Source organism: Phoenix dactylifera, chromosome 4, assembly GCF_009389715.1.
Source record: "Phoenix dactylifera cultivar Barhee BC4 chromosome 4, palm_55x_up_171113_PBpolish2nd_filt_p, whole genome shotgun sequence".
NCBI lineage: Eukaryota > Viridiplantae > Streptophyta > Magnoliopsida > Arecales > Arecaceae > Phoenix > Phoenix dactylifera.
In genome coordinates, this window is record NC_052395.1 from 23021460 (window position 1) to 23042050 (window position 20591).

At 39.7% G+C, this 20591-nt stretch overlaps 2 protein-coding genes and 1 long non-coding RNA gene across 8 annotated transcripts; 1 reads left to right on the forward strand and 2 right to left on the reverse strand.

The window, feature by feature from the left end:
- The first annotated feature begins 6360 nt into the window (after window positions 1-6360).
- On the forward strand, window positions 6361-13255 carry LOC103717039 (cysteine-rich receptor-like protein kinase 10). Of its 6 annotated transcripts, XR_005511686.1 has the most exons (9): window positions 6380-7735; window positions 8804-8929; window positions 9329-9462; window positions 9641-9851; window positions 10138-10375; window positions 10488-10638; window positions 10709-11069; window positions 11923-12174; window positions 12809-13255. XR_005511686.1 is itself a non-coding variant. In XM_039125880.1 (8 exons), exons 1-7 carry the CDS (start codon window positions 6880-6882, stop codon window positions 11057-11059), a joined length of 2067 nt encoding a protein of 688 aa, XP_038981808.1. In that variant the 5' UTR covers window positions 6380-6879; the 3' UTR covers window positions 11060-11069; window positions 12809-13255. The 6 variants fall into 6 exon arrangements, 5 of the variants coding, with proteins under 5 accessions (XP_038981810.1, XP_038981811.1, XP_038981808.1 ...); XM_039125880.1 differs by lacking the exon at window positions 11923-12174; XM_039125882.1 differs by lacking the exons at window positions 11923-12174; window positions 12809-13255 and having other exon boundaries at window positions 6361-7735; window positions 10505-10638; window positions 10709-10814.
- On the reverse strand, window positions 12374-12980 carry LOC120110573. Its single transcript, XR_005511690.1, has 2 exons — window positions 12764-12980; window positions 12374-12606 (listed from the first exon to the last, which is right to left on the reverse strand). It is a non-coding gene; the product is annotated as an uncharacterized LOC120110573 (long non-coding RNA).
- Window positions 13256-14575: 1320 nt separating the features above from the next.
- On the reverse strand, window positions 14576-18010 carry LOC103698462 (cysteine-rich receptor-like protein kinase 10). The gene is made up of 7 exons (XM_039125888.1): window positions 17229-18010; window positions 16857-16961; window positions 16624-16742; window positions 16283-16493; window positions 15631-15868; window positions 15274-15424; window positions 14576-15156 (listed from the first exon to the last, which is right to left on the reverse strand). Exons 1-7 carry the CDS (start codon window positions 17395-17397, stop codon window positions 14830-14832), a joined length of 1320 nt encoding a protein of 439 aa, XP_038981816.1. The 5' UTR covers window positions 17398-18010; the 3' UTR covers window positions 14576-14829.
- Between the last annotated feature and the right edge of the window lie 2581 nt (window positions 18011-20591).

Genomic DNA, 20591 nt, shown 5'->3' on the forward strand with positions numbered 1-20591 from the left:
TCGATGTGCATGCCTTGGAGGGTTTGTTGGATGTCACGGACGGCTCCTTCCAAGCCGCGGACGGCCGCCCACAACGCCGGCATCCCACGATCATCATCACCGGGAGGAGCACTCGCCACACCGTCATCTGCCATCGAACCAGGGAAATCCTCGCTCTGATACCAAATGATGCGGGGAAGCGTGGAGAAGAGATGATCCTCTGTTCTGCGGCTGAATCCACAACCAAACAGAGGGGAAACAGGGAGAAGTTGGGCTCCAAACAGAGCTTGGGTGTTTTCTTTTTTTTTATTCTTGGGAAAGCAATGAAGAAGAGGGAGGCCTCCGCTCCTTTACATCTTTTATACTTCACCAATAACCCTAAATCCCTAATCAAACAGACTCTTAATTTGACTTAACTCAGACCCTAAGCAAGCTTAAATTGGAAATCAACCTAACAAACAGACTCTTAATTTGACTTAACCAAACCAGAATTTTAAAACAATGTTGGGTTCATTCCGGTTCTGCATCAGAAAGGGCTTTGTTTGTTTTTTTTTTCGTAAAGCCTCATGAAGGAGGTATGTAGTGTGGGCCAGATTAGGGAAGAAGAGAACGAGAGATGTGAGAGAGGGGGAGGACCCGGGGCTTTGGCAACAGGGGCCAAGCTTGGCCTGCTCTGATACCAAAGTTGATACAGGACATCAAAGAGAGAAAGGAAGAGAGAAAAAGGAGAGAGGAGAAATTGGAAGAAGAAGAGAGGAGGAAGGAGGAGGAGGAAGAACCAGGCTTCTCACCTTGCTCTGCTTAGGGTTTCACACGCCAAAGCTTAAAGAAGGAGAATCAAATTTCATTCATCATAGCATAACCCTAAACAATGCACAAATCCATATATATAGGGTCGCAAAATAATGTAAAAGACCCCTACAAAGAAAACAGTCCCATAGAAACCCTAAAATGACAATATGCAAACAAGACCAATCGACATAAAATAAAATAACATAAAATCAACCCAAAATAAAATTAAATTGGCTGGACTGGCTAAACTGGCTCGACCTTATAGCGACCATAGACTCGAGTGATGGCTGACCTAGCACTGGTGTCCGCACCAGGTTGAGCTTCATAGAGTTGTACAGATAAAAAATTGAATTTGATATTGTATATTAATTTGCGTACTATCATAATTATAATTTTTGATTTAACATTGTTATAACATTCTTTACTTTGGTGTAAGGTAAGTTTATGCTCCCTCGAGAAAGCCATGACTGGGTGCTAAAGTTCCTCAACCGCAAATAGAAAGAATATAAGAGGAAGTTGAAGACAGACTATAAGGGCGAGGGTATAACAGAGGAGGAGGTTGCTTGTGTTTGTCCTTCTGATGTATACCCTCATCGGTGGAGGGAGCTTATTCACTACTGATTTTTTGAGAGAGGATAGGTTGTCCTCACTACTGATGTATACCCTCATCGGTGGAGGGAGCTTATTCAATACCGTATATTGTATTTATTATTAGTATAAATTACAAATACATATATTGAATATATTATATTGTTTACTTTTTTTGACAGACATATTCCGACATTGGTAGAGCTGCACGAACATCTCAGGCAGTTCCTTATACATCAGGCTCTAAGAGTTATGCGAGGCGTAGAGATGAATTCATAAGTTTTTTTGAAACTCTTTGAAACTCTTCTATCATTTATTAATTCCTATAGCTTGCCAATGTACTTTTTATTGTAGATGGAAGAGTATGAGAGGGAGCCTAGTGAGGTGGAGTTCTACCAGATGACTCGCACTCACCGAGATGGCAGCTTTGTCGGAAAGGAGTTAAGAGATATAGTTGTATATATTCATCTTTGATTTGTACAATAATTTTTTATTAGTTCATTTTATCAAACATTAATATGTGACTTTTTTTTCTAAAATATAGGACAGGGTTACATCCCTTATTTCAAAGCGTGTTGGAGTCATCATCATCCGGCAAGACCAGCAATGTCGAAGCTCAGGTGTTTGCCAAATTGATGGGCTCGGAGCGTTATGGTCGACTGAGGGGTTATGGCATTGAAGTTACCCCCACTCAATTGTTTGCAGTGAACAGATATACCCAAAATGTCAGACAAAGTAGCAACACTACAGAGGTTTGTAGTCTGAAGGCAGCGATGGAGAAAATGAGGTAGAGCTATTAGACAGAGATGGAGGAGATAAGGTAGAGCCATCAAACAGAGATACAATCTTTGAGGGCTCAGCTTGACCAGATTGCATCTATGTTGCATAGGTTTGTCCCTCTTCAGATAAATAACTATTCTATTTGAATATTTTACATAATTATCATATATTTTTGTATGAGCTTAATGATTTTCGTGCTCTTAACTTCTAAAGTTTCTATTTTTTTTGTAGGTTCATGATACTTTCTTTACTCGTAGAGATAATGATGATGGTAATACCATCGACCCCTAATAGCTCTTAGACTATTTATTTGCAAGTTTTTTATATATATTTTTTATATTTTTCGAAGCACATTGTAAATATAAATTGATAATATAAATGTAATCATATTTGACAATACAAAATTTTGAATGATCTGTTTAATTGTGACATATGTTTGTATACCGAACTAAACCCTCGATAGGGGGAGAAACAACTGTACTAGTAAATGTTTGTATTCCATCAGCCTGCCTTTCAAATCTAGATGGCTTGTTGCCCAGAAGATAGCCCAAGAGGGGGGGGTGAATTGGGTTCTAATTAAAATTGGATTCTTTAAATTTTATCTAATGTGGTTAATGAAAGCTTTCTTGATTTTAACCAAATGTAATTGAGTAATCTATAAGAAAGTAGTAAAGAAGTAAAGCAAGATAGATCACGGCATAAACACAAAATTTTTATAGTGGTTCGAAGCCAACCCTTGCTCCTACGTCCACTCCCCAAGCTTTTCTTGGGAGTTCACTATAATCTCAAGATTACAGCCCGCTTGTTTTACAAACTCACAACCCAACTTGTTGTTTTCTCAGTATCATAACGAACCTAGTTGGTTTTTCCTGGCTCACCAACTAAAACCTCTCTATTTGTTTTTCTGGACTCACAAATAATCCAGTTGGTTTTGTGGGCTCACCAACAAATCTTAACCTCTTGATTCAATTCCCTGATTGAATCAAGTAACAAATAAAAGAGAAACAATGTTTAAAGATTACAAGGTTCTAGATAAGCAGATAGAGCAAAATAAACAAAATGTAAAGAAAGAAGCCCTCAAACAGATTTTGCCAATGGAAGACTTTGATTCTCCTTTACTGGATCCTTTCTTGAATGCGCTGATAGTTGAGGATCACATCAATAAGCATTTAATGTGAGGAGTGCTCTGAAATCGATTGGGATGCAATGACTCCTCGTTTCGCTTTGAATGGCTCTAACTCTTCTTCGGTGGTTGATAGACTTGAATGCTTTCAATGGATTTTCTCTCCTTTTCTTTTGATACTTATGAACCACCTTTTATAACTTATCTCCTCGAAAACTAGCCGTTAGAGAGGAGAAAAGAGCCATTCTGACAAAACTGCGCGTTCTGACAAAGTATCCGTTGGGATCGGAGTTGACTCGCCCATCTTAGAGTTGGCTCAGCTGAAACAGGAGACACCTCGTGAAAGTCTAGAGTCGACTTGAATTCGGGTTCTTACAAATAGGCTCTCTGTCGATCTTGTAAGAGACAGCTCGAAGGAATCGGGAGTCGACTCACCCATGGCATCTTTAAATGTGAACTACTAGCTATCTTCCAGGAGACGACTCGGGCAATTCCAGAGTCGGCTCGCATTCTGGTCTGTAGAAAAATGCTTTTGGCCATTTTCTGTAGGAGTCGGCTTGTAAACAGTTCGTGTCGACTCGGCCACTATTCCGAAGAAATTACTTTGCAGCTTCAATTTGCGGAAGACGGCTTGTAAATTCTTGGAGTTGACTCGCATACTGTAGCTTGAAAACTTATTCTCTATAAGAGTCGGCTCGTGAACAGTTGGAGTCGACTCAAGCATTGTGCCTTGAAAACTTGCTCTGGCTTTTCTGTAAGAGTCGACTCGCGAACAGTTGGAGTCGACTCGAGCACTGTACCTTAAAAATCACTTCTCTATCTTTCCTGTAAGAGTCGACTCGTGAACAATTGGAGTCGACTCGCGCTCTGCACTTGAAAAAATTGCTCTGTCTTTATTGTAAGAGTCGACTCACCTTATCTAGAAGTCAGCTTGAGGAAGTGCCAGACAGTAACCATATGCCAGAGTCGACTTGAGAAATCTGGAAGTCGACTCGAGTGCAAGGCAAATACTTTAATGGTTCCAAACATGAGTAAAACTTAACTTAAATTCTTTGAACCATTTTCTAAGACATTCTTTCAAATTTAAAAGTATTTTACCTGAAACACTCATTTGAGTTCATTAGTACAATATGAAATATACTCAAGTATTTTGGGCTCATCAAAATCAAATAGAGGATCAACAATTACTCAGGCTGGTTGTTTTTGTAGTTTTGGAATTATATATCGACTTCACAAATTACATATAGATAGTTTAATATGCTTGATGTGTAAACAAGGTAATCAAAAATACCTTATTACATATGATGAGACAGTAATTGTACAATATATTCTTTTCCTTTCCCTATGTTAACGAGATATTTACATCAAAAAGAAAAAGTTTAACCAGATATTGGCCTTCATTGTTCCTAAAGAGTTCTATATACATTTCAAATCATAAGTTCGAAGGGGCATCTTTCAAAGTCATGATTATTACATATTTTGCTATTTTTCAGGGGGCAAGGCATGAAAAGCTAACTCAGAAACTTAGAACTTCTACTTCAAAAGGAAGTTATTGAAATGGCCTAGCCGCCAAATAGATATCCACTTGCTATGAAAATAATTGCATTTTAATTTCTGCATGACAGCAATTTGTTACATTAATCTCATCATATAAGCTTGTCTTTCAAAGTATAGGAAAGGAAGCATCAGTGATTTGGCATAAAGTTTTAACTTCTTTGACTTTTTGTAAAACAACAAGCCACAAGACAGCCCATGAAAGTTTTACGTTGATAGCTGGCTTTTAAAGGGAGACTCAATGTTTGTACATTATTTATAGTAAAAATTTAAATGCCACAAAAGATACTTGGTAAAATGCGCTGCCAATTTGCAATAAGGCATTGGGTGAAATATCTTGTGACCAGCACCTATGTTATCCATGTCTAAAATATCTTTTGAGCCGAGTTAGGGCTCTTGCACACCCGCACAAACTCCTAGCCACGTAAGTTCTAGATGTAGCACTGAATACTAACTGTGCTGAGGGAATCTTGCAAAATGCAACATTAAGCATTAACCACAATACATGTTGGGCATATCCCCTTGCTACCTACCCGTTAAGAAAATGAACCATTCAATTAACTAGCCAGCGAAAATCCAAAGTTCATGGTCTTTAGTGTTATCCATCTCGTGAAACTTGTCTTCAATCAAAACGATTTAATAAACATGAAATCCTAAAATTTTTGTTTGTTAACACAAACAAAAATAAGTCCTAGATGTTAAATAATAACCATGGTGCATTGGAACTCTATGTGGTGAAAATTTTCTTAGCAGCTCCAATGTTCCTGAGCATCACTTTAGCCAAAGATGAAATCTCTTCCTGGCTGTTAACATTCACAGTCTCCCCAAACCAGGCAACAATCTGAATCAACCAAGCTTGCAACAAGCGCTTCTCGTTGTCAGAAAAGTTTACAGCTTCTGGAATTCGGACAGGATCTCATGAGCGTTCGATTCCGCTGCAGCCAATGGCAACGCATAGAGACGCGACAAAGACGGAATGAAGCACATCAAGTTATTCAGATTTCAGACTACCAATGTATCAATTTAGAGGTGTTACTAGAAAAGATAATTATTTAACAAAGCAAGAGAAATCCTAAAAAAAATTGGGATCAAGAATGTATGACCACCCACGGGATCCTAAGAAATTGATCAGGTACAAAGTGAAAGAAAAAAAGGGGAATTTTTTTCTCTTTTCTTTATAAAAAAAAAAGAAGAAGCAAGAAGCAGTTGGATCAACAAGAGATCGGAGGGACGAGGTGAGTTTGTCCTCTGGAGATTTAACGGAACCTTCTATGTTGGTTCCCGTCTGGTCCCCTGTGGCATCTGCTTTAAGATTCTTATACTAGCTGATATGGTGTCATATTAAACGGCTACACGATGCTTTCTACAGAGTCCACGGAGTACTTTTGTCCCTCTTTTCCGCAAGTTGAATGGAATCCAGTTGTTCATAGATAGTTTTTCAAGCCCACCTATGTTGACCAACAACCTTTCCTCAGGTCTAACAGACCACTCCTTTCATTTTCTTCCACAAGATGGCGTGTTTTGTACCCAAAAAAAAGAGTGCGTGTTTGTATTTGCTATTTATTTAGCATGGAAGTTGACCGGGACAAACGTGAGATTTAGGTTGCAAATTTTACAAACATGAGAACACCTGCCGATCTTATGGTGGGCATTCCAGGACCCTCTGGATTGTTTCTGGTTTGAGTAGGCAAAATCATGAATGCCGAGATACAAATGCAATTTGGCAAGGCCATAGCATCTGGTCTTTAACACCTATTGATCGAATCCATGTAGCCATGCCACTGGACTGAACCCTAATTGGCCATAATCTAACTGGTCATATTGGGCCAACGCTGCCTCACAGTCGCATCCTCGTAGGCATGGTAAATCGCAAAATACAACGACGACCAAGTCGACCGCTGCTGCTCTTGGTCGTTTCTCGTTCCCAAGGCATTTCCAGCTTCCTCCGAACGCGTCGCCTCACAGTTCCCTCTAGCTCGCACCCTGTTTCCACAGCCAGCCATACTTAACAACTTTGCTCTGTCGTGCTCAGAAGCACTGTGTTCCCGCTGTAACCGCAGTCCATGGTATCATTTCGCCATGTTTCCTTCCCTTTCTTCCTATGTCTTCTCTTCCTCATATTCCTTTCCCCTCCCACTACCGGCGATCCCTTTGCCAAACAGTGTGGCAGCACCGGCGACTACACCGCCAACAGCGCCTATGAGACCAACCTCAACCTCCTCCTCCGTTCCCTCGCCTCCAACACTTCTCTCTCCGGTGGCTTCCTCAACGCCACAGTCGGCCAGAGCCCCGAACAAATCTACGGCCTCGCAATGTGCCGCGGCGACGCCAACGCCTCGGTCTGCCGCTCCTGCCTCAGCGACGCAATCCAAGACGCCCCCCAGCTCTGCGCGTACAACAAAGGCGCCATCGTAGGCTACGATGACTGCCTCCTTCGCTACTCCAACCTGCGCTTCTTCTCGACCGTCGACTCCTCGTCTGCGGGGATGATCGCTTGGAACGCCAACAACGTGACCGACCGCAGCCGGTTCGACAAGATTGTGGACGAGCTTATGAGCGCGATCACCGATTGGGCCGTCTCCAACTCGACGAGGAGGTTCGCCACCGGGCTGATGGTGAATTCCACCAAGGCTCCTTTTCCCCAGATATATGGGCTGGTGCAGTGCACACAGGACCTGTCGCCGAGCCAGTGCCAGCAGTGCCTCCAAGATATCGGCCTTGAGACAAGACCGATACAGCTAGAGGGGAGGGAGGGAGGGAGGGTGGTCGCAGCGAGCTGCAATTTTAGGTACGAGATATACAAGTTCTTCGACGGGGCACCGTCGCTAAGACTTGAGGAGCCGCCGGAGAACGCACCGGCGCCGGAGAACGCACCGGCTCCGGTAGTGCCTCCACCTACCAAAACACCTGAGGAAGAAGGTAAGGGTAGTAGCCGACCGGTACCAGTAAACTAGTTTCAATAGCATCAGTTTATCGACGGCGACTTAATAGGGAATAGATGAGTCCTTCCTACTCTGTTTGAGATCCAATCATTTCTAATCTGTTTACCAATATCCTATCGATTTGACTTTAATGGCTACATTTTCTTTTTGTTTTTTTGGCTAAACATATGTAGTAATTTAGTTGAGAGGTGGTGGGTGATTTAAAGTAACACAGTAAAGATCAACTCTTCCTTATTGGCCTCTAGTAAAAAAACAAAAAAAAGTGCAAAATTATATAAGCAACAGAGCAAGGCACTAATACTTGGTGCTGTAATATCTTATTTCCACAAACCAGCCAAAGTAGAGAATCTTTTATTTAATTTAATTGTTTGCCAGCTCGCACCAGTATATCATTGTTTGATCAAAGGTAGTTCACACAATCATAATTGCACCAAATTAACACTTCCATAGAATCACATGCTGATTACTAACCTAGGATCACGAAAAGTATGCACATGGATTTCTTTTAAATGACAATCTACTTTAAAACCCTAGTTCTGCTTCACACCTAATTCACTTGAGTCGGGATCCTCTACGGTGCATGCTTTACACCAAAGATAATTGTACAGCCCTCAATCACCGCCATGTCATTCGATCATGGAGACAGACGGCTATTTAGCATCCAATATTTGGAATGCAACATGATGCCATATTTGATAGTTGTCTGTCTCCATGATCAGATGACATGGCAATGATCGAGGACTATACAACCCTCTATGGTATAAACCATTCACAGCAAAGTATCCAAACTCAATCCACTTATCCGAGACACTCTAGTCAGCAAGCCTGCCAGACAAAAATTATATGGTTTATAGGGTAAATACTAATGAAAGCTTTCCCACAATATGACCGGCTTCAATTGCCATACATGCCACAGACATTTGTAACACACAATAAAGATACACTAATATGATGTATGTCTTAACCAATAGCTCTATGTCTTGTCATCGTCACTGTGTTATGTTGATATGGAAATACATATGAAAGTGGTCGTTTATCAATGCAGGAAAGAAGAAAAATGCCATTCGTAAGGTCCTTGCTATTGCTATACCTCTAGTAACTGCATTCGTGCTGATCTCCATAATTTGCATTTGCATCTCGACGAGGAGGAAGCCAATTGTAAAGTTACCATGTAAGTAACCCATGAATTAAATGCTTTCTATTGTTTCACAAAATATCCCAGCTCTTTTCTTTACATCTTTGTTGGAGCTTGAGCAAGTACTACCAAGAGGGAAAAAGGATGATATCTTAGGTGAAGTTACTATAGAAGTTATGACCAGAAAGGTTTACTATAAGCAATAAAAATAGTGCATTGCTTGATTATTTATTTCAATGGCCTTTAATAAGCCTGTAAAAACTAGGTCCAGCAATCCACAAGTCGCCGGTCTTGATTTAGAGCTGGCTTGGTTTAATTAAGCAACATCACTTTCTGAATTTTTTTTCCTGGTCCAATTATCTCATCTTGTTATCATTATTTGTAAGATTCAAAAGAAATTTTTGATAATAGTTTCAAAATTCCGTGCACTTGCAGTAGATGGGAGTAGCCCGGAGGAAATCGTAAGTGTCGAGTCACTATTACTTGATATATCTACACTACGATTTGCAACAGCTAACTTCTCTGAAGAGAACAAACTTGGAGAAGGTGGCTTTGGTGCAGTTTTCAAGGTATCATGGTAGCCTATTGCATCAACTTCTCTATATCTAATGATTCTAATCTTAATAGAATTGTACTCCAATATAAAAATTTATCATGCGTAATCTTCTTGATCCAAATCAGTTCTATATTTATCTTTAATTTCTTCTGGTTCTATATAATTCCTGTTAACCTTATAATTCTGTATAGGGACTACTACCTGATGGACGAGAAATAGCAGTGAAGAGGTTATCAGCTAGTTCATCACAAGGAGTCAGAGCGCTGAGAAATGAGCTAGTTTTAGTTGCAAAACTCCAACACAGGAATCTTGTAAGGCTTCTGGGTATTTGCTTAGAAGAACAAGAGAAGTTGCTTGTTTATGAATATATGCCTAACAGAAGCCTGGACACCATTCTTTTTGGTATAATTTCTTCATCCACTCAAACCTGACTATCTTTAGAAACGTATGCAGCGACCATAATATAGTTGAACTATAACTTAATACTGAACCTCCAACTTTGGTGTTTGTTTAAATGTAGGCTCTCCTCTTCCAACTAAATCTGGTTGTGTTTCTAGTGTAACCCTTTTGTTAGTGCAGAAGAAACAAATGTCTGACCATCTTAAGTTCAAGCGCTCTTTGGACTTACTCTAATATGTATTGCCTTAATTGATCATCCTTAATTGATTATCAAGTTTGTATGATATAGATCCCGAGAAGCGCAAACAGCTAAACTGGGGAAAAAGGAACAAGATCATTGGCGGGATTGCTCGAGGCCTACAGTACCTGCATGAAGAATCTCAATTAAGAATTATACATCGGGATTTAAAAGCCAGCAATATCTTATTAGATGCATATTTGAACCCAAAGATTTCAGACTTTGGTTTGGCTAGGCTTTTTGGTGGAGACCAAACTCAGTGCACCACGAACCAAGTTGTTGGAACATTGTAAGTAGAAGTCTTGAATAACCTATGCCTTCTCCATCTGGAAGAATAACCTATAAATTCCAATGATGGTTGATTGAAGAGTATTTTAAATAATATACTAATCTTATTACAGTGGGTATATGCCACCAGAGTATGTCATGCATGGGCAATTTTCTATCAAGTCAGATGTATACGGCTTTGGTGTTCTGGTTTTAGAGATCGTGACAGGGAGAAAAAGCAGTGATTTTTCTAATTCTGAATATGCTGAATATATAGTGAACTATGTGAGTTTTCAATTGCATAAATACAACTGTTGTTCTATCCTAGATGACTAAATAAATTCATTTCATGCAGGTCTGGGAGCGGTGGGTCAAAGGAACAATTTTGGAGATATTGGACCCATCTTTAGGCAACCATTGCCCAAGAGGCGAAGTGTTAAGATGTGTTCAGATTGGCCTATTATGTGTCCAGAAAAATCCATCTGATAGACCCAACATGTTACAAGTTGTTGTGATGCTCAGCAGTATCTCTGTGTCTCTCCCGGCTCCTTCTATGCCAGCATTTTGCACTAGAAAGAGTGACATTGATTCAAATGCTTCTTCAAATGAAGTTGATTTATCTGGAGGTACGCATGACAAATCTTCAAGGAAGTTAATACCAGTGTCACCAAATGAGGTGTCGATTACAGAACTTGAACCTAGATAAATGTATGAAGGTAAGCAGAAGAAGGTTGATGAATATCTTGAACAATTATGGTCTTTCTTCAAAATAATAAAGATTTTTAATCATGAATGTAACACCTGCATTTTTTATCAGACCCTCAGAAACGCTGGAAATCCAGTGTGTGTGCCTCATGTCTGCCCATTCTCTTACAAGACAATCTATTACTTGATTTCCTTTATTACCATGTTTACTTATCTTCCAGAATTTAAACAAAGTTCAAGAAAATGATGTATAGAGAATTAGGACATACACCTAACCTCAAGCAAAACTACCAAAGAATGGTAGTGGATACACAATTGCAAATCCAAATAGACAAGAGAAGGAAAGTGCATAAAAGCAAAGATGATCTTTGCTCTAATTTGGTTGGGCAATTAAAAGTATGAACTACAGCAACCTAAGAGCCGAGGAAAGAGACCAGAGGAAAATGTCTTTTGTCCTGATAGAACTGGTATTATTACTAATCACTTGGCATGATAAGAGGACTTGAAGAAACTCTGAATCTGATCACTCTGTTTTAGAAGAACTAACAATCCCTCATAATTTTATAGCATTTTGTCACCTTGTTAGCACCAAAAAATAAAGGTACCAAGACAAATTTTACTACCACATAATAAAAATCTTAAAGTTAGTAAATTTAAGAAACTGTAATCTAATGGAAAAAATTATAAACATCAAAAGCAATCAGTCATATTGGCCTAGTCAACAATCAAGTTATGAAGTCAAAGGAGTACTCTGTAACGTGTACAAGGAAGCAAGCACATTATTTTTGCAAGAAGTTTATGATTTTGTTCTGTATTCCGATGATTCCAATATGACAAGCTCATCCTTTGACACCATGTCTCTAGGTATGTCATGCTTTAAACCGTAGTTGCCAAAACTGGGAGCAGATGCAGAAATGGATACAAGGAAAGGAACTTTAAAAAAATTGAAGGAAATACTTAGGAAGTGAGTACCCATTCGAGTTTCTGGGGAATTACCCAATATGCATATTTGCAGCAATCGGAAGCTAGTGGCTACATGTAGACGTGAATTCACCAGCTTCTTCCTCAATTGAATGGTCATCCAATGCACTCATTCCAGTTCCACCGGTAATGGGGGTATTTATTCTATCTCAACATTCTCATATAAGCATGGCTAATCTAGAAGTGCACAACATATATTATCAGATGAAATGCAGCAGATAAAGCAACCTCCTAAAGTAAATAAGATGAAATATTGTTTCATCAACATTACTGTAACGGCTGTGCATCCTCAGACTGGTAATCAAGTTTCAGCAAATGTGAATATAAGAACTAACCTTTTATGTTATTATTCCAATACTAATTAAGAGGTCTTCTGCTCTAGTCATGAGCATATTGGTAGTCGCACTGCCTGAATTTTCCAAATAACAAAAATGGGTGCCTCCATTCCCCTGTTAATCATCATCACTGTATTAAATTTTTGACCCACTCTTAAAATATCGGAGTCGCTAAGTCTTTTATCTGACTTCTTCCAAGGATTAGAAAGGCTGTCACATCATTGGTTGTACCCTGTAAGATACAAAAATCATCAGTAAAAGCAAAGTATTGCAGTTCTAGCAACATTTAAAATTTAATATTCATGACTTGTTGGGTTCAAAGGCAATGTTGCTAATGCTTCTTTCTTTTCAAGTTCTTTCAACTACTTTATGCTTTCTTCCATCATTACCACGGTTTATGGCCATGTGACCATTGCAGAACTTTTCTATTGCAGATGCCAAGGCATAAACTGCTAGACCACCAACGGAACTTCCAAGATAACCTCGATCCTTTGCTCTCCTCCTATCCTTCAACAAAACCTAGGTGAAATCCTGGACTGGGTCTATGGCCTTGCTCTCTGTCGAGGCAGTATCGGCCTCCTAGCGTGTTCAACGTGCCTCAAAACCACATCTCAGGATCCCACATGGAAAAGGTCGCGTTTGATGATCACCACCTGTACTACATGATCACAATTTTATTACAAAAATTGGATGATCCCAAATATGTTCGCAAGTGAGGCTGCAGTCAAGCAAAACGATTAGATCAGGAACTGGGAAAGATAATAATTGTGATTTCTTAATAAGCAGTAATTGTTTATGTGTTTCTATTTTGTCAAAAGTCCTTCTACCGAAAGCAACAAAGAACTCATCTGGGCAACCCCAGCCATTTGTAAGTTTGAATATATGCATGAGAGCACAGTGATGGTCGGTTGGCACCTTAAAGTAATTACAAACCCAGCAAATTTCCTGCCCAGAGTATGCTTCACCCATGTTTTAGATTCCATTACACGCATACGCATTTCTGGAACATAGGATTCTGGTTGTAGGGGAGGCCAAGCAACAGAAAAAATAAAATAAAATAAAATAAAGAAATCCGGGTCAACAGTGTGAAGGAGGAGAACAATAAATCCAAATTTCAAGAAAATCAAGAATCCAGGAAAGAGGGGAAGGTGAAGAAAAAAAGCAGAAGAACAATATAAGAGAAGAAGCAACGGTTGGATCAAGAAGAGGTCAGAGAGACAAGGTCAGATGTTTCGCGTACCGTCGCCATCGAGCGTAGGACGCCGGAGATCTTCGATTCTAAAGAGTTCGAAGGAAGGGAGAATGTTGAGCTCAATCGTTCGAAGTCACGGTAGGTTTATCTCTTCCTCCACCGACGGTGGGATGTGGGAGAGAGAGAGACCGCGGCGGTATAGTGCACACACTCGATATTTTGAAATTTAGGATGCACCGAAAATGCCCCAACCAAGGATGCAATTTACAAGTTTAGTTCAAGAACATAAAGTTCCGTGTGTGTGTGTGTGTGTGTGTGTGTGTGTGTGTGTGTGAGAGAGAGAGAGAGAGAGAGAGAGAGGCATGAAATTTTGGGTTCATTCTAAATTATCCTCCAGAAAGATATAATAATATATCCAAAACATTAGTTGTTTCTTAAGAATGCTGGGAGTTGAAAATTATGAAAAGATACCCTACTCCCTACATATGAAAATTATGCAGACAATAAGTGACTATAAATAAACAGGTTCTGCATTTTGTATACATACACATACTAATACACACATATAATGCACATTAAAAATAAATTAATAAAAATTCAAAAAATTTGATGATAAGAAAGATAAAGCTGTTCAAACTTGGTTCGAGTTGGACTGGGCCTAACTTCAGCTGTTCAAGATCGGCTTGCATATGCTCTGAGCCCTGCTTTTGTTGAAATGAGTTAAGTTTTCCTATTGTTTTTGTAAATAACACATGTCCAAATTTGACTCATTTATAAGTCAAGCTCCAAATTTTGTTGGAGCTCAGCTCACTTTCTAACTAAGCTAGGTCTGGACTAAGGAAAAAAGATAATCAACATAAACTCAATATGAGCCATTGCATTAGACCAGTCAAAAGTAATATATATGAGACACTAATATTAATGGCCTAAGAGAAGGTGTTTCCGATGCCCAATAATTCGTCTTCCAGGAGGAAAGGGAGAAAAACAAAAAAGGGAGGAAACAACAATGTAAAAAGAAAAAATGGCACAGCCAAATATTGATAATAAGGGAAAACAAGATACTCAACAGGAGCCATATATATATATATTCCTGTAAGCTTTTTATTCCATTGTTCAGATCATCCTCGGACTATTGCTTCATGCTGTAGGGAAAGAAAAGAAACTCAACTTGCAATTCATACATTCGATCTATCATCAGCCTCGTTGGAAAAGCTTGTCCTTGTTCTCATCAATGATCAAATATCCAAATATCCATGGAGTTTTTTAACGGGGCTCCATGTCGGTAATTGACATGTTGCATATAGTTAACAAGTCAGATGGAGTGGAATTGGTAGTTCTCAAAGCCACGTCTGACTCAATGGTTGTTCTGCCTCGAACAAAGTATGCAGGCGTTGAAGGCGTTGGAAGAGTCACGGAATGATTGCTCAGCATGAGAACCACCAATGTCATGCAAGGTCTTTTCCTCATATCCTCTTGAGTACAGAGTAATCCTATGTGAATGCATGTCAAAGCTTCTTGCCTATGGTACAGCTCACCTAGACTGTGATCCATTATTTCCAACGCCTTTCCTTTGCTCCAGTGCTCCCATGCCTATTTAAGAAACAATCAACAAGATTAGCCATAATAAAAGAATAAGCTTGGAGAGATTACGGAATGCAATTTATAATCCCTATCTATGACTAAGATTCATTAAGAGGCAGTCCATACAAAGCTTAGGAGATTTGTAGAATCCCCTGATCCATGGAAGTCACTGATCCTTTGACCGGTCGCAATTTCTAGAACTAAAACTCCAAAGCTAAATACATCTGATTTATTTGAAAAGTACCCTTGCATTGCATACTCGGGTGCCATGTATCCACTGCACACCATCAAGCAATTGTCATTTGTTAAACCAACAACAGTGTTAATTGCCATAAATCAAATTAAGGGAAAAATAGATATGAAGGAAAATTCTATTAGATCAATAGATTATCATAATAGCAAAGACTAATAACGTTTGCTAGGTATTACACAATGATCAAAATCTTGATTAGGATAAGGAAGTTAATGAGGTTTTTAGCATACTTTGTCCCAGCAATTTTACTAGTGCTTCCATGTTCTTTCTCAGACTCGGAGAGCTTTGCAAGACCAAAGTCTGAAATCTTAGGATTCATATGCTGATCTAACAAGATGTTACATGCTTTTAGATCCCGATGAATAATCTTGAGGCGAGAATCTTGGTGAAGATAAAGAAGCCCTCTTGCAATTCCTTCAATAATTTTATAGCGCTTTCCCCAATCTAGAAGTCCACGTTTGATGGGATCTGTATCATCCAAGTAAAATCTAGTCAAAGCATATAATAATGTCATAATGATCAAATCGGAGAGAAGAATGAGGTTTTTGCCTTAACTCAACGTTATCCTCTAAAATGATACCATAATATAACCAAATTATCAATTGGAAAAAAAAAATCTGAACTTGTCTTTGCCCAGCTCAAAATTCTATTTGACTTGTCCCATACAGTCTACTAAAATAGATTCTACTGCTACTTACCAACCTCCATTTACCGCTCAGTTCACCAGTCTGACATGAAAGTTGCTAATTGACTCAATAGGACTCATGAATAGAGCAATGACAGTTTTTTAAAAAAAAATAAAAGAGGAACATGGTGGCAGTTTCACTTTGTTAAAAAAAATGCAAGATTTATGTAGGATGAAAAAATGAATGTCAAAAATACCGAATAGAAATTTGTCGAGGCTTGTATTTGGGAGAAACTCGTAGACGAGTAGCTTCTCTTTTTCTTCCAGACAACAACCTAACAGCCTCACGAGATTTCTGTGTTCAAGCTTAGCAACAAAAGCAATCTCATTTCTTAACTCCGGAAGTCCTTGCTGTGAACTTCTGGAAAGTCTTTTCACAGCTATTTCCTGGCCATCTGATAGTTCTCCCTGTTGCGAATACAGCAGAAAACAGGAAAGAGTGTGTGTTGTATTTAAATTGAATGGAATTAAGCTATGTTCCCGATATAAATTAGAAATAGAGTAGGTTCCAGACTTAAAGTCTTTGTGTTAATTGTACCTTATAAACTGGACCACATCCACCACCTCCGAGTTTGTTTGTCTCGGAGAAGTCATCAGTAGCGGCTCTAAGTGTCCCCAAATCGAAATACAGAGCTCCGATGTCTTTATTTTCCACACCTTCAATAATATCCGGTAGCCATGGAACAGCATGAGAACTTTTTAAAGAAAGAAAAAGTTTTTGCGTCCTGTTTTGAAGCCGTACAGATGAAACTTGACGTATGCAATATTTACGGAATACTTTTAAAAATGTTCTCCTCCTCCATGAACAGATGAAAATGGCTGAGAGGACCACCAACGCGCTAACCAACGGGATGACCAAGGCTACGTTCTTTTTCCCTGATCCAAATGCTAATATTTTAATTAAGCTCATCTCGTTAGAAATATACAGCCCACGGTTCACATAAGAAGGGCATATTGTTATGTCATTCGTTTTCGAGCTTGGCTTAACCATAATATTTCTGAGCTCGTCTTGGATTCCTTCGGACTTTGTTTGTTTTGGGCCCATCAAGCGTTATGTTGAGTCCAGCCCGGACTATTCACGAGTTCATGGGCTGGATATGAATGCATGCTAATTGGGAAGAAAGAAGCGAGTTTCGACATTACCTGAGTCCTTTCCTCTAGGCGGCAGAGCGCCGGGATCCACCTCCGGTGCTAGCAAAGGTGGTGGTGCAGCCCCGACAGATTGATTATAGAAAGAGTACGTTGTGTGCCCCATGAAGCAGTTGTAAGCCATCGTCACCGCTTCAATGCTCCGTGGGAAGTGAGTCGACATAACGTTCACCGACCGCTGCAGGCACTGGTGGCAGTCATCGTCCGACTGATCCCTCGTGCCAAAATTTGCCGACGCTTTTTAGTAGCGTTGTCAGAAATTAAACTAAGACGATCGGAAGCCAGTATTAAGACAACACTTATAAGCATTGTCAAAAGGGCTAAAGGAAAGGAGGGCGATAAAAGAGATTGGATTTTTTCATCTCTCCACTTTAGCTAGAAGATTAGCCAGGATTAAGACGACACTTATAAGCGTCATCGGATGCCAAAAGTTAAGATTAAGACGACGCTTATAAGCATCGTCGGAAGCCAATATTCAACCCACCCCATCACCTGACCCAACATCTCTAGCATCCCGATTTCAACCCCTTTTCCTCTCTGGCATCTAAATCGACTGACCGACCCGTCAAGCTCCACCTCCGTCCGTTTGCGTAGGTCTCCTTCTCCTCCTCCCCCTCTCCGGTGCCTCCTTCTCCTTTGCCAACTTCATCCTCCTTTTCCTCCTTGCTGCCCATACCCATCGCCAATCTGCGATGTTTTTCGAAGATCCGACCGACCACCCTCTTCCGGTCGACTGCCTCCTCCATTGCAGATCTCAGCCGGCCTTCTCTACGTCGGTAAGTTTCTATGTCTAGAATATTTTCCTTTTGAGTTGTTATTTGGATTTTGGCCTAGAATTTTAGAAAATTTAGGGATTTCTTAAATTTTTTTTTGTGAATATTTTTATCATATTTATTGATACAAAAAGCATATTCTTTTTATTGTAATCTTCTTCAAATGAACAATTTTATTCTAAAATTTTGTTGCTATCAGGTTGGCATCTTCACCAGGGACACGAGTTACGACAGCATGACAATGGAAATGGTAGCTCTATGCGGCACCAAGTGTATCCCATGGTAGTCTAAACATTGAATACTTATTAGCACCAAATAAGTGTAATAGACAAAAGAGCTTAAGATACTTATTTTTATGATAGTATAGACTTAGGCATCATGTGCCAAAAAAATATCTTTGTCATCAGATGATCCAAACCTAGAAAGTTACATTCATGACTTATTAATAAGATTAATAGTAGAATAATCATGTGTTTTTTTATGCAAACCAGGCTGTCTACCATGTGAGATGTATGAAGTTGTATTAAGATTAAAGTCAAAGTATACTTAAATATATTTGAAGTATATTTAATAGATCAATGTCTAATTTTGTCAAAAGTTAGATAAATAAGTCGAGATCCAGCAAAAAATATTTGAATGGAGTTCAGAATTTTATTAAATTTGCTTTTGAACTTAGCGGCAGAAGCTAAACTTGGTGGATTGGTTCACTACTGATGGATGTATCCTATTGAGAGGTGATTTTGCTAACTCAAATATTCATATTTAAAAATCATTAGCTTCAGCAATATCATACCGATGTTGATATTGATAAAAAAATTTATTGTTAAAGGTTTCTTGTGCGCTGAAGGACAGAAGAAAGTGAGAACGAGACGAGGATCCACTCAAGCAAGGGATGTGTGGTAGCTTCATGAGGGTGAGAAAATCGTCATCCGATGCAACAAACTAGGGCAACCCATCAAGAGAGTTGAAAGCCTTTTAGCAAGATTTCTAGGATCGGTTGCACAAAATGGTTAGTTGTGTCCGCTTAACTATATGAAGTCGAATGATATGCTTCCTTCGTATAAGGTTGTGATGCAGGATAGTAGGAAGATAAAGGAAGCGATAAAAAGGAGAGAGGAGAATAGGGAAGAAGGAGAGAGGAGGGATGTTGCCCAAGGTGACAAGCCAAGAGAGGGGGGGGGTGAATTGGTTTTTCTTAATTTTTAATCCCTTAATGAAGTTGATAAGTGTATGGATAATTTGGCTTATATCAATTAAATACGAGTAGTGAAATTGAAAAGCACACAACACAAACACACAAAAAATATAGTGGTTTGATGCACTCCTAAGCACCTACGTCCACTCCCCAAATGTCCCCTTGGGAATTCACTATAATTCCGCGGATTATAGTTAGATTGTTTTCCAGACTCACAATCAAAAAATCTTTACAATTTGGTTTTCCGGGATCACCAATAACCTACGTTAGTTTTGCAAGCTCACCAATAACCTACGTTGGTTTTGCAAGCTCACCAACAACCTACAATGTTGGTTTTACGGGCTTACCAACTAACCTTACAACAAGATTGATAAGTAAGTAAAGAGAACTCCTAAGAGAGCAAATAAGACAATTATAAACTACAAAGAAGAGTTTAGAGAATATTTATCACTTTGAAGGAGCTATTCTCTTCTTTGTCAAGCTTGCCTCACTTCACAAGAGTTGGTAGAGCTATTGATGACTCCTTGAAATTGCTCAACAACTTCCTTTTGACTCTCTTAGTGAAGCAATTGAATGAGGCTTTCTTTTCTAGGGTTTCTCTTGTATTTTCTTCTTTCTTTTTCAAAAAGATATACTCCTCGGATGAATAGTGCCTCTTAAATACTTTCCAACCTCTATTAGCCGCTTCTTTGCTGTTTGAATGGAGAAACATGCCATTTATAGCCACTGAGTGTTTAAAAAGTACTTCTACAAAACTAGCCATTAGGCTATCATCCGTGCTGGAGTCGACTCAAGCTTTACTGGGGTCGGCTCAAGTTGTTGTTCATCAGTCCTGGGGTCGACTCAAACTTCTCTGGGGTCGACCCCTGCTATAGTGAGGTCGGCCCCTGCCTTAGTAGGGTCGGCCCTCTCAGGAACCACAGAGCCTTATTTTTCTAACTGTTTTCACTGGGGTCGACTCATGCTTTCTTGGGGTCGACCTATGCTATAGTGGGGTCGACTCAAGATCTAGTGGGGTCGACCCTCTCAGGGATTCCAGAGATGTGATTTTTGAGCACTCATCCTAGGGTCGGCTCATGTTCTCCTGGGTCGGCTCCCCTGGGATCGGCTCAAGTTTTCATGGGGTCGGCTCCACTTGGGGTCGGCACCTTCTCAGTGATTTCCAGAAACTTGTTTACTTGGATTTTCATAACTTGGGGTCGACTCAAGGTACTTTGGGGTCGACTCAAGGAAGCTTGGGGTCGGCCCCAGTTATTGTTCATCGGTGCCATAAGTGCCAGGATGTACCAGAATATTTCCAAAATGTACCAGATCGACTCCATTTCTTCTGGGGTCGACTCCTACTCTGTGCCAAGTGTTCTAAAGGCGTGCCATTATGTTTCAGGGTGT

Coding starts and splice junctions, on each gene's coding strand:
- LOC103717039 (XM_039125880.1), top strand. CDS start 6,880: ATGGTATCATTTCGCCATGTTTCCTTCCCTTTCTTCCTATGTCTTCTC. Junction 9,852..10,137: donor CCTGGACACCATTCTTTTTG/GTATAATTTCTT, acceptor TGTATGATATAG/ATCCCGAGAAGCGCAAACAG. Junction 10,376..10,487: donor AACCAAGTTGTTGGAACATT/GTAAGTAGAAGT, acceptor ATCTTATTACAG/TGGGTATATGCCACCAGAGT.
- LOC103698462 (XM_039125888.1), bottom strand. CDS start 17,397: ATGTCGACTCACTTCCCACGGAGCATTGAAGCGGTGACGATGGCTTAC. Junction 16,743..16,856: donor AACATTTTTAAAAGTATTCC/GTAAATATTGCA, acceptor ATATTATTGAAG/GTGTGGAAAATAAAGACATC. Junction 15,157..15,273: donor CTACAAATCTCCTAAGCTTT/GTATGGACTGCC, acceptor TTTCTTAAATAG/GCATGGGAGCACTGGAGCAA.